The following is a 12,923-nucleotide window of genomic DNA, read 5'->3' on the forward strand; positions in this document are numbered from 1 at the left end:
AATTAAAATGTAAAAGTTTAAATAAATATCAAATATAATATTTTATTTTTTTAAATTTAAACTAATTTTATAATTAAAAATAATATTAATTTATATTTAATTATTAATATATTTAACTTTAATGACAATAGGAATATAAAGCTGACAGTTCACTGCTTTAATAACTGATAATTTTTATTTTATATTAATAATTATAAAAATTTTATAATAAATATATTATTTTTAATTATTTTATATATACTATTATTTTAAATTAAATAAAATATTTATCATAAAATATTTATAAATATTATTTTAAAATAAAATTTATTACTGTTGAAAATGTGAATTATATATTAAATTATTTTAAAATTTAAAAATTAACTAAAATTACATTTAAATATACACGTTAAATTAATTTATTAAAAATTTAAATTTTAAATTAAAATATAAAATAATATATATCAAATATTTTTCAATTAATCGATCAATTAAAAAAAAATAATAATATAAATGCCATGTTAATTAAATCATTAAATTTAAAAATTTAAAAATTTAAAAATTATTAAAATTATATTAAAATATAAAAATTAAATCAAATAAATTAAAATATAAATACAAACAAACGTTAAAATGTTTAAATCAATCGGCCAATTTAATCTGAAAAAGAACAATATAATTTTAAATCGGTAAAATATTAATGTTGATTTATTTAATTTTAATTAGCTTTAATGTAATTCTGAACCGAATTCAATTCTGATTTCACTTCTGAATCGACCCGTGTGGTAAGAAGTCAAAGGAGAACACGCAGGAGAAGATTAGTGGACCGAGGCTGTCGCTTCAGTTTCCCGCCAAAAGCGCCGAGGTGGACCCAACTGACCTCGTTTTCCCGCCAAAACCCCCATTTTCCCGCTTTGAAACGAAAGAGAGTCGAACACGTGTACAAGTGTTAACTGGTCGTTAGTTTACCGACGATGTGATGATAAGTCAAGAAAGGGCGGGATCGTGCTGCATCTATTCCGTGCGTGGCTCTTTCCGTGGCGCCAGCATTGCAGTGGCTTCTTCTCCATTATTATTATTATTATTATTAGTATTTAATATTTTTTATCAAGAATTTCAAATAATAGATTTCTTTATTCTAAATACGAATCATCGAAATTTGTTTCTGACAAAAAAATATATCTTTTAATTTAATAACGACATTTTTAATATAGATATATTATATATATATATATATATATAAGAGATACAAATCAATGAAACTATTTGTGGACTTAACTTGATTCCACTAATAGCAGTTTTCTCTATGCACCATCGGATTTCTTTTTGAATTGGAGTGTTTTTTTAGCTTCTAGAACTCAGTATTTTGATATATTTTCTTGCGTGTTAAATCTTAGATGTCTTAGTTTAATTTATGTTAAAGTTTAAATTTATTATATATTAATTATTAAATATTTATGATATGTAATGCAAATATATTTATAATTTTATTTTTATATAAAATAATAATTAATATATATTAAATATAATTTATTATTTTTTAATAACTATTAATATTTAACCTTTTAATTTTCGACAACTTTCTAATATAATAAATATAATTTTTATTATATTTATTGAAATAAATATAATTTATTATTTTTTAATCACTATTAATATATGACATTTTAATTTTACTACTTTCTAATATAATAAATATAATATTTATTATATTTCTTATCATTATTATATGTCTTTTTAATATCTTACTATTTTTAATATATTATACTATTAATATTTTAATAAAAATTTTATTATATTTTTATTATTAAAAAATTATTATATTTTTTTATTTTTATAATAAATAAAATGTTAAAAATTCATTTATAAAAATTAAATAAACATATAAAAGGATGTTTGGACAATTAAAAAAATAATTTTACTATATAGCAATAATTTTATAATAAAATACCATATAAAAGGTTTTTATTATCTCAGTATTATTATTTATTTATTTGATAAATTTATAAAATTATAATTAATATAATTTAATTGCATAGAATAAATATATATAATCAATTAAAATTATTATAAAGAAATTAATTATAATAAAAATATAAAAAATTAAAAAATTAATAGAATTAATGGTATAATATTATTGAATTAAAATTTTATTAATTTAAATAATTATAAAAAAATTAATAAATATAATTATTGAATATAAATTTTATATTTTTTTAAAAATAAATTTTATTTTTTTAAAAATAGAATTTATTGAATATAATTTATTATTGTATATTAATAATATATAATAATAAATATTAAAATTTTAATTTTTTATTATTATAATTGAGTTTAATGGTATATATATTTATATTTAAATTATTATTTTAAATTTAAAAATTTTAAAAAAATATTTTATTTATTTTAATAGCTAGAGTGAATTTATACGAAATAAAATATTATTTTATAAAATAATATCATACAAATATAAAAAACTTTAATATCCAAACAAACGATTAGGTATATATAAATTTTAAAACATTCTTCGCTCTTATTTATGAATGAGAAGACCTTGTCCTTGGATCAAGATGGTTAACACTCCCAAGTCCTTCGAGATGACACCACAAAGAAGAACGGACTGTGGGGATCCACGTACAGTAATCAAACATCTCAGTGAAGAAAATAAACTAAAGATCCAAAAAATCTAACGCCATATTCAAAAGATCTCAAATTTGCATTATTGCACTTTAAGCTTTACAACAATTACAATTGCTATTGAATCTAAGCTCACTCCTGAACTTGTTTGCAAGGAAAAGGATGTGCAAATCCTCGGCTCATCTCCTTTCCATCAACAAACTTGATGACAAACATGAAAAGCATCAACCACACAAACTGGATACCAATATCTACACAAGTACAAATCAAGAGTAGGAAACTTAGTACCCACTGCGACTGATTTCCATTTTCCATGATATAGAGAAGTCTTTGCCTATGGGAATATCCAAACCATTCACCTCTACAATTACACTCTTCTTAATATCTCCAACTTCAATATCATCGGGATATTTCTGTTCTAATGAGTTCAGACCTATCTTTGAAGCCCCATCAATGGAGTTTGCATTAATTTCAAGTGCAGATGGCTGCCCACTTCCTTCTAATCCCAATACAGTTATCTTCTCAATAATCCAATCATTATCTAAAGCAAATTTACCCTCCTGAACTTTTGACCAAACCTTTACAGTTCCCTGACTTACACTTGCATAAAAATCAATATATGTTGAATACCCACCTCCAAGTTTCATTTCTGGAAGCTCATCATTGTCGAGGTAAAGGTTCCCTTTGGCTTCTCCATAACTAGCCCCAGCAGGGAAGGTCACTATGAGGCTAAAAGGTGTCATTCTAGCTTGTTTAGAAATCAGTCCACCCTGCTGCATGGGTAGGATGCTGTTCTGATACAAATGCACGTTAACCGCATGTAAAGGGGCATCAAGGGTGACATATTGTCCCCCTTTTGATGTAATGGTTTGAGTCATATCAAATACACTGTACCAACTACCTGGAGGAAAGAGTGCTTTAACCTGTGATTTCCCTTGCTCAAGCACTGGAGACACCATGAGACTGCTTCCTAACAAGAACTGAGTGCTTAACCCATAACACTCTGTGTAATTTGAGAATGAGAAGAAGAGCGGCCTGGCAATTGGTGCCCCACTGGTATGCGCCTCATAGTTCAATGTGTAAAGGTATGGAAGAAGCTTATATCTCATTCCCAGAGCGTTTCTAGCTGATTCAGCTACGGACTCCCACTGATAAAGCTCCTGCCTCGGAGAGTAGTAGTTGGCATGATCCCTTGAGAAGGGGTAGAAAGCACCTACTTCAATCCAGCGATTGCAAAGCTCTTCTGTAGGTGCAGGATAGAATCCGCATATATCTGAACCAACCATTGGCACACCAAATATGCCAAAATTTAACATAGTAGATATTGAGTACCTCAGATCCTCCCAAGTTCCTTTATTATCTCCAGTCCAATGAGCAACATACTTGCCTGATCCAACAAATGTAGAGCGTGATAAAATAAACGGTCGCTTGCCCTCAAGCCCTTGAAGGGCTTTGTGAGTGGCAATAGATTGAGAGAATCCATACAGACTATGCGCATCATACTCCAAAACACCATTATAGTGGACCGCACTAGTGGCGATTGTTTTGTACCCTATCGGCGCCTGTATCCCTGAAGCATTTATCTTGTAAGGTGGATCATCCCACCTTGTAGTTGTTATGTTCTTGCAGTCTAGGCAACAGACCGAACCAGGTCCAGGTCCAGGGCCACTTGGACACTGCCTGCCCTCTGGCATTGTGCAAAGTCCAGAACAGAAGTTTGAAACTTCATTCATGTCAATCCATAGGCCGTCAACAGGAACAAGTTCATGGAAGCGACGGATTTCATCACCCCACCATTCAACAGTTTTTGGATTGAGGAAGTCCGGAAAATTGACAGCTCCAGGCCAAACTTGGGCTAAGAATGGCTTACCATGATGCTTGATAAATACATCATTGGCAATGCCTCTTTGATATACACCATAAGTAGAATTAACACCAATTCCAGGATCAATAATTACAACGTACTTCATTCCAATGCTGTGTATTTTCTCTAGGAATGCCAGGAGCTTTGGACGAGGGTAGTTGGTGGGGTTGAGAGTAAAATCCTTATGGCCATCCATATGATCATCATCATTCCAGATCACATCCAAAGGGATCTGAGCCTTTTTGTAATTCTCGACCACGTCTTCAACTACAGACAGGTTATGGTAGCCCCATCTGCACTGGTGGAATCCTGTAAAACCAAATGAAAAGACCATTAGAATGGTTTTTCTCAATTTAGTACAATATGCAGTTTTAAACATGTCACAAGTTAGATGCATAAAGGATGTTAAACATAACATCCCACAACACTTGTTTTCTGATTGCAAACGTTGCTGGCACTATTATTAGTCTATAGTTAACTTGTTACTTCCACAAAGACGATTGACTCCAAAAGTATTAAAAGAGGGACAACCAAGTATGATATGGTCATATATACTTTCTCCACACTGAAAAATAGAAGAATTGTAGGCAATCTCATAAAAGAAAAATAGATCTATCAGGCCTGGCAAACACACACATTATATCTGTTCTGGGATGGATTCGGTATTTTACAAAGTTACTCACTGATCCTACACTTTTTTTGTATAGTGAGCTCCGATTGGACTCCTCAAACTCGAGGCATCACAATCCTGGAAACGAGTTCAGTACCAATAAGCTAAAGTCCATTGGTTGATCATAAACATTTTCAATTATTCAAGCAATAAGAAAATTTTGACAACTCAACATCTCAGTTCAGTCATATAATTTGTATCTTCTGTGTATTCTCCATGATGAAAAAAGCAATTCAAACAGCTCTTCTGAGGTAGGTGAATCAAAGATCTTTTATACTAGGAGCATATACTTTAGAAGATGTCTAAATTGTGGAAATAAATCTAGCAACTTTAACAAAATGCAAGAACTAATGAACCAAATTGTAACATCACCATTTTAAAAGAAATACAACCCATAGTTACGTGTGACAAACCTCAGGCTTCACATGTGCCCATGCCAGCCTACCCACTAACATTTATTAATTATTTCAAGCAATGTCCACTCTGCACCGTCACTAATTTCAGCTGAAAAGAGGGCCAAAGGTTGGAGTGACTAATAAACCAGAGAATCACATAAAAGACGACAAGGCTGTGGCGAACTTGGATTTATACATACGTCCTGTGATCCAACATAGGTATTTGACTTATGTTTCATTCATCCGCCGACATGACAATTGCTATAAAGCGAGGCAACACCACTGAACGAAGCTTTTTTGCCCGTTTGTGTAAAATATAGTTACTCTAATCAATAAAGATCATTACTGGTGAGCAGATACTAAATTGAATCAAGGAAAGGGAGTTTAGAATGAATCATACCAAGAGCCCAGTAAGGCATTGGAGCTGGTCGACCTACTAACGTTGTGTATTGGTCGACGACAGCCAATGGAGAGGGTCCAGCAAAAAAGTAAAAGTCGAGAACACCCCCAATAATCTTGTATGTGAGCGAAGTCCCTCTGTAGAACACATCCATGCCATTACTGTTAAGAAGAAGGACCGAGTGAGCAGAGGGCTGCCCGTTCACATTTCTAAGATCCATGTACACCGGATGAGACCCATACAAATCAGCATTAAGATTAATGGCTGAGATATCAGTAGTATACAGAGTATATGGATCTCCAGGGTACAATTTGATTCCATGAGGCTGCGTGTTCTCTCCCAGACCGTAGAGTGAAGCATCTTTAGGCAATTTTGTGGATATCTCCAAATATTGGTCTTTGAAGACCATTTCTCCAAATGGGTCGGATTCATCGGAGCTCGTATTGAAAAGGGTCTGCCCGTTTGACTTTCTCTTCACTGCAAAACTAAATGGGTCCTCTTCGTAGCTGAAGATAAGCTCAGAGCCAGAGAATTCCTGAACTGTTATTGAATTCTTACTCGATCTCAAAAAAATTGTTCGATTCAGTGCCGGCGGTTGCTCTCTGGGCAACAGATCATATGGAACTTCCCATCTTTTCTTCTCTGCATCAGTGATGTGAATCCTTAAACGATCTTCTGTTTCATGCCTGCAAAAACAAATTTCCGGGAAAGGTACGTTGAGAATCATGAACATACAAAAATTGCAAATTGATTAAAAAAACGCAGTTGCATACTTGACAAAGAGCTGCAAGAGGGGGATATCGGGTCCATAGATGTCGTTCTTCTGCTTGACTTGGAGGTAGCCCAAAATGCCTCCATCATGAGTCTCTTCAATAGAGATGAGACGATAGCCATTTCCAATCCTAGTAGGCGTGGAGGATGGTCTTACTCCATTAAAACACAGGATCAAAACTAGAAAACATGAAGCAAAAGTAGTAGAAGGCAACATTTACTTAATACTACTAGTAACTATGAGCTGTCAGAAGATGCCTAGAGGCTTTCCCCTTTGTTTGGATGCTTGTAAGAAGGGAAACAAAAGAGGATAAAATAAACTTGATTTATTTTATTTTGTAATACTATAAAATCAAAATTTCTCTTGATTAAATTAGTATGCCTTATAAATTAAGAAATAGGGACCTTACAGGATAATGATATTTAAATATTTTAATATAACAAACTATAATTTCTTTTTTTTTTCTACATTTTCTTAATTGGGAATGAAATGATCTAAACGCAAGAACTTAAAAACTATAATTTCTTTTTCTTTTTAAGTTTGATCTTATCCATTTAGATAAGATATTTGATTTGATGGAATTTAGATAAAGGTATTATAAATATTTATTTTAAAAAAATAATAAAATATTTGAGTTAACTGTTATTATGAGGACTTTGGTTTAAATTAGTTACCATGAGCGAACAATTCTTGTCCCTAAGATCAAGGCCCATCGTTTTTGCCGATGGACCTGTTCTAACTAAAAGTGAACTCCACAAAGAAGAACAGAGATAGAAGATCGTGGGGGATCCACGCACAGTAAGCAAAAATATCAATGAGGAAAATAATCTAAAGGTCCAAGAAATCTAACGCCAAATTTAACAGATCTCAAATATGCATTACTGCATTTTAAGCTCTACAACAGTGACAAATGTCCTAAGCAAGCAATTGAATCTAAGCTAACTCATGAACTTGTTTGCATGGAAAAGGATGTGCAAATCCTCAGCTCATCTCGTTACCATCAACAACCTTGGTAAGAAACATGAAAAGAATCAACCATCCAAACTGGATAACAATATCTAAATAAGTAAAAATCCGAAACAGAAACCTAGCGACCTCAACGACTGATTTCCATTTTCCATGACATGGAGAAATCTTTGCCTATGGGAATATCCAAACCATTCACCTCTACCATCACACTCTTCTTAGTATCTCCAACTTCAATATCCTCGTGATATTTCTGTTCCAATGAATTCAACCCTATATTTGAAGCCCCATCTATGGAATTTCCATTAACTTCAAGTGCAGATGGCTGCCCACTTCCTTCTAATCCCAATACAGTTATCTCCTCAATAATCCAACCATTATCTAAAGCAAATTTACCCTCCTGAACTTTTGACCAAACCTTTACAGTTCCCTGACTTACACTTGCATAGAAATCAATATATGTTGAATACCCACTTCCAAGTTTCATTTCTGGAAGCTCATCATTATCAAGGTAAAGGTTCCCTTTGGCTTCTCCATTACTAGCCCCTGCAGGGAAGGTCACTATTAGGCTAAACGGGGTCGTTCTAGCTTGTTTAGAAATCAGACCACCTTGCTGCATGGGTAGGATGCTGTTCTGATACAAATGCACGTTAACCACATGTAAAGGGGCATCGAGGGTGACATATTGTCCCCCTTTTGATGTAATGGTTTGAGTCGTATCAAATACACTGTACCAACTACCTGGAGGAAAGAGTGCTTTAACCTGTGATTTCCCTTGCTCAAGCACCGGAGACACCATGAGACTGCTTCCTAACAAGAACTGAGTGCTCAACCCATAACACACTGTGTAATTTGGGAATGAGAAGAAAAGCGGCCTGGCAATTGGTGCCCCACTCATATGAGCCTCGTAGTTCAATGTGTACAGATATGGAAGAAGCTTATACCTCATGCCCAGAGCGTTTCTAGCTGATTCAGCTACGGACTCCCACTGATAAAGCTCCTGCCTTGGAGAGTAGTAGTTGGCATGATCCCTTGAGAAGGGGTAGAAAGCACCTACTTCAATCCAGCGATTGCAAAGCTCTTCTGTTGGTGCAGGATAGAATCCGCATATATCTGAACCAACCATTGGCACACCAAATATGCCAAAATTTAACATAGTAGATATTGAGTACCTCAGATCCTCCCAAGTTCCCTTATTATCTCCAGTCCAATAAGCAACATATTTGCCTGATCCAACAAATGTAGAGCGTGATAAAATAAATGGTCGCTTGCCCTCAAGCCCTTGAAGGGCCTTGTGAGTGGCAATAGATTGAGAGAATCCATATAGACTGTGAGCATCATACTCCAAAACGCCATTATAGTGGACTGCACTAGTGGCTATGGTTTTGTACCCTATTGGCGCTTGTATCCCTGAAGCGTTTATCTTGTAAGGTGGATCATCCCACTTAGTAGCTGTTATGTTCTTGCAGTCCAGGCAACAAATCCAACCAGGTCCAGTGCCGCTAGGACATTGCTTGCCTTCTGGTATTGTACAAAGTCCATAACAAAAGTTTGAGGCTTCATTCATGTCAATCCATAGGCCATCAACAGGAACAAGTTCATGGAAGCGACGGATTTCATCACCCCACCATTCAACGGTTTTTGGATTGAGGAAGTCAGGAAAATTGACAGCTCCAGGCCAAACTTGAGCTAAGAAGGGCTTACCATGATACTTGATAAATACATCATTGGCAACGCCTCTTTGATATACACCGTAAGTAGAATTAACACCAATTCCGGGATCAATAATTACAATGTACTTCATTCCAATGTTGTGTATTTTCTCTAGGAATGCTAGGAGCTTTGGACGAGGGTAGTTGGTGGGGTTGAGGGTAAAATCCTTATGGACATCCATGTGATCATCATCATTCCAGATCACATCCAAAGGGATCTGAGCCTTTTTGTAATTCTCGACCACATCTTCAACCACAGACAGGTTATGGTAGCCCCATCTGCACTGGTGGAATCCTGTAAAACCAAATGAAAAGAGCATCCAAATGGTTTTTCTCAATTTATACAATAAGCAATTTTAAACATTTGACGATTTAGATGGACAAAAGCTTTTAAATAAGTATAATATTCCACAACACTCTTGTTTTGCTGATTGCAAACACTGCTGGCGCTATTTTTAGTCTATAGTTAACTTGTAACTTGCACAAAGTTACATTTGACCCCACAAGTAGAAAAGGAGGGACAAACAAGTGTGATATGATCATAAATACTTTCCCCAGACAAAAAAAATAAAAGAACTGTAGGCAATCTCATAATAAGAAAAATAGAAAAATGGATTGGGCATTTTGACACAGAGATACTGCTCTTAAACATTTTCTTTTCATATGATTGGCTCCAAAAGAACTGGAACTTGAGATATCACAACCCTGGAGACGACATCAATAGATCCTAAACATTTTTATTTATTCAAGCAATAAGAAAATTTCAACAACTCAACTTCTTAGTTCAATCATATAATTTGCATATTCTGTGTATTTTCCATGATGAAGAAAGCAATTCAAACAGCTTTTTCCTGAGGTGGGTGAATGAAAGATCTTTTATACTAGGAAAATATACTTGAGATAAGATGGCTAAATTGTGGAAATAAATCTAGCAACTTTAACAAAATGCAAGAACTAATAAACCAAATTTTAACATCAACATTTTAAAAGAAATGCAACCCATATTCCTGGAGTTACGTGTGACAAACCTCAGGCTTCACATGTGCCCATGCCAGCCTACCCACTAACATTTATTAATTATTTCAAGCAATGTCCACTCTGCACCGTCACTAATTTCAGCTGAAAAAAGGGCCAAAGGTTGGAGTGACTAATAAACCAGAGAATCACATAAAAGACGACAAGGCTGTGGCGGACTTGGATTTATACATACGTTTCTCATTCATCCTCTGACATGAAAAATGTCCATAAGCGAGGAAACACAATAGAAATACATTCCCCACCACCACTAAGGTTAGTCTCAATCTTATGGTACACGGCAGCCATAGATGCAAAGAACAGGATCATAATACAGAGGCCTAAGAAAATGTCAACACACTAACATCATGTGGGGCCTATGTGAGCAATGACCATGACAATGTGTCAATGTTCATGGGTCCGAGTTAGTAATTGTCAATACAGAGAGATAGCTATAAGTATTGGATTGATTAATTTCCACCTCATACATAGAAGATGAAAATTTTGGAAAAGTCTTGGAGGATAGAATGATATGCAACAGTGGAGTAACAGTTCTCCGGGTCCCCTACTTGCTTTGCACAAAAACATTTACAAAATCTATCAACAAAGCAGAAAACTTTCAACATTGAGATGGTCCGAGAAAGATGTCGTTACCAGTAATAGAAAACTAACAATCCATTCAAAAGGAGAACTTTTCAGAACTAAAAAGTTTCTGGAGAAACGCAACAAAATCTGTTAGGTGGGAGCTTTTAAGCATTACAATAAAGTAAAACAAATCCCGGACCAACCCCACCAACCCAAATTAAAAAAAAAGACAACCTACAACAACACGCGTATGGCATATGAGCAGGCAGCACATCACCAAATCACACCGTCAATCAACATTTGCGAGTCCTAATTACGCTTAACACCAAACTCATTCTTCTACATAATTCCTAAGGTCAATTTTAATGATAAAGATTGAGAATCATATGTATTGACAAAAAATAATGGGTGTCTAATCTAATATAGTGGTGTATATTCCATATCTGATAATAAACACCGTAATCATTAAGAAAATAAACGCAAAGCAAGACACGAAACCAGTAAAATGAAACAGCTTAAAACAGAAAGGCACCACTGCTCTAGTAAAACACAAGCCAAGGAAGCATTTCTCTAGTCAATAAAGACCATTACTAGCAAGCATACACTAAATTGAATCAAGGAAAGGGAGTTGAGATTGAATCATACCAAGAGCCCAGTAAGGCATAGGAGCAGGTCGACCTATTAAAGCTGTGTATTGGTCGACGACAGCTAATGGAGAGGGTCCAGCGAAGAAGTATAAGTCGAGAACACCCCCAATAATCTTGTACGTGAGCGAAGTCCCTCTGTAGAACACATCCATGCCATTACTGTTCAGAAGAAGAACCGAGTGAGCAGAGGGCTGCCCGTTCACATTTCTAAGATCCATGTACACTGGATGAGACCCATACAAATCAGCATTAAGATTAATGGCTGAGATATCAGTAGTATACAGAGTATATGGATCTCCAGGGTACAATTTGATTCCATGAGGCTGCGTGTTCTCTCCGAGACCGTAGAGTGAAGCATCTTTAGGCAATTTTGTGGATATCTCCAAATATTGGTCTTTGAAGACCATTTCTCCAAATGGGTCCGATTCATCGGAGCTCGTATTGAAAAGAGTCTGCCCATTTGATTTTCTCTTCACTGCAAAACCAAATGGGTCCGCTTTGTAGCTAAAGATAAGCTCAGAGCCTGAGAATTCCTGAACTGTTATAAAATTCTTTCTCGATCTCCCAATTGTTTGCTTCAGTGCCGGCGGTTGCTCTCTGGGCAATAGATCGTATGGAACTTCCCATCTTTTCTTCTCTGCATCAGTGATGTGAATCCTTAAACGATCCTGCGTTTCATGCCTGCAAAAAAAAAAGATTTCAAAGAAAGCTACGTTGAGAATCATGAACATGCAAAACTTGCAAACTGATTAAAAAAAAACGTAGTTGCATACTTGACAAAGAGCTGCAAGAGTGGGATATCGGGACCATAGATGTTGTTCTTCTGCTTGACTTGGAGGTGGCCCAAAATGCCTCCATCAGGAGTCTCTTCAATAGAGATGAGACGATAGCCATGTCCAATCTTAGTAGGCGTGGAGGATGAGCTTACTCCATTAAAACACAGGATCAGAACAAGAAAAAAGGAAGCAAAAGTAGTAGAAGGCAACATTTGCTTACTACTACTAGTAAATAGTAACTAGTGAGCTGTGAGCATACATAGAATAGAAGAGGCCAAGAGGCTTCGTTTTATAGACCGGTGTTGAAAAGCGATATTAAAAAAATGGAAATTTATTATTTATTACAATGAAGCTTATTATTAATTTATTTCAAGATTTTAAAATTATTTATTTTGTTATTGGACCAGTTTAATTTCGTAATCAATTATTTATTTAGACTTTAAATATAACTAATATGATAATTGGAAAAATTAAATATTATAAAATAAAATAAAATATTTTTCATA

At 34.4% G+C, this 12,923-nt stretch overlaps 2 protein-coding genes across 2 annotated transcripts; both read right to left on the reverse strand.

The window, feature by feature from the left end:
- Positions 1 to 2,674: 2,674 nt before the first annotated feature.
- On the reverse strand, positions 2,675 to 7,378 carry LOC110617224 (alpha-xylosidase 1). Its single transcript, XM_021759881.2, has 3 exons — positions 6,719 to 7,378; positions 5,946 to 6,631; positions 2,675 to 4,789 (listed from the first exon to the last, which is right to left on the reverse strand). Exons 1-3 carry the CDS (start codon positions 6,931 to 6,933, stop codon positions 2,898 to 2,900), a joined length of 2,793 nt encoding a protein of 930 aa, XP_021615573.1. The 5' UTR covers positions 6,934 to 7,378; the 3' UTR covers positions 2,675 to 2,897.
- A 185-nt stretch (positions 7,379 to 7,563) lies between these two features.
- On the reverse strand, positions 7,564 to 12,693 carry LOC110617225 (alpha-xylosidase 1). The gene is made up of 3 exons (XM_021759882.2): positions 12,415 to 12,693; positions 11,640 to 12,322; positions 7,564 to 9,690 (listed from the first exon to the last, which is right to left on the reverse strand). The coding sequence occupies exons 1-3, from the start codon at positions 12,627 to 12,629 to the stop codon at positions 7,814 to 7,816; spliced, it is 2,775 nt and encodes a 924-aa protein (XP_021615574.1). The 5' UTR covers positions 12,630 to 12,693; the 3' UTR covers positions 7,564 to 7,813.
- Positions 12,694 to 12,923: the final 230 nt, after the last annotated feature.

The sequence above is a fragment of the Manihot esculenta genome, chromosome 6, assembly GCF_001659605.2.
Source record: "Manihot esculenta cultivar AM560-2 chromosome 6, M.esculenta_v8, whole genome shotgun sequence".
In the NCBI taxonomy this organism is placed as follows: Eukaryota; Viridiplantae; Streptophyta; class Magnoliopsida; order Malpighiales; family Euphorbiaceae; genus Manihot; species Manihot esculenta.

Bases quoted from the DNA above. Each gene is read 5' to 3' on its own strand.
- LOC110617224 (XM_021759881.2), bottom strand. From the start codon at position 6,933: ATGTTGCCTTCTACTACTTTTGCTTCATGTTTTCTAGTTTTGATCCTG. The intron at 6,632-6,718 runs GTATGCAACTGC...TTGTTTTTGCAG, and splicing joins CTCTTGCAGCTCTTTGTCAA to GCATGAAACAGAAGATCGTT. The intron at 4,790-5,945 runs GTATGATTCATT...TTGGTTTTACAG, and splicing joins AATGCCTTACTGGGCTCTTG to GATTCCACCAGTGCAGATGG.
- LOC110617225 (XM_021759882.2), bottom strand. From the start codon at position 12,629: ATGTTGCCTTCTACTACTTTTGCTTCCTTTTTTCTTGTTCTGATCCTG. The intron at 12,323-12,414 runs GTATGCAACTAC...TTTTTTTTGCAG, and splicing joins CTCTTGCAGCTCTTTGTCAA to GCATGAAACGCAGGATCGTT. The intron at 9,691-11,639 runs GTATGATTCAAT...TTGGTTTTACAG, and splicing joins TATGCCTTACTGGGCTCTTG to GATTCCACCAGTGCAGATGG.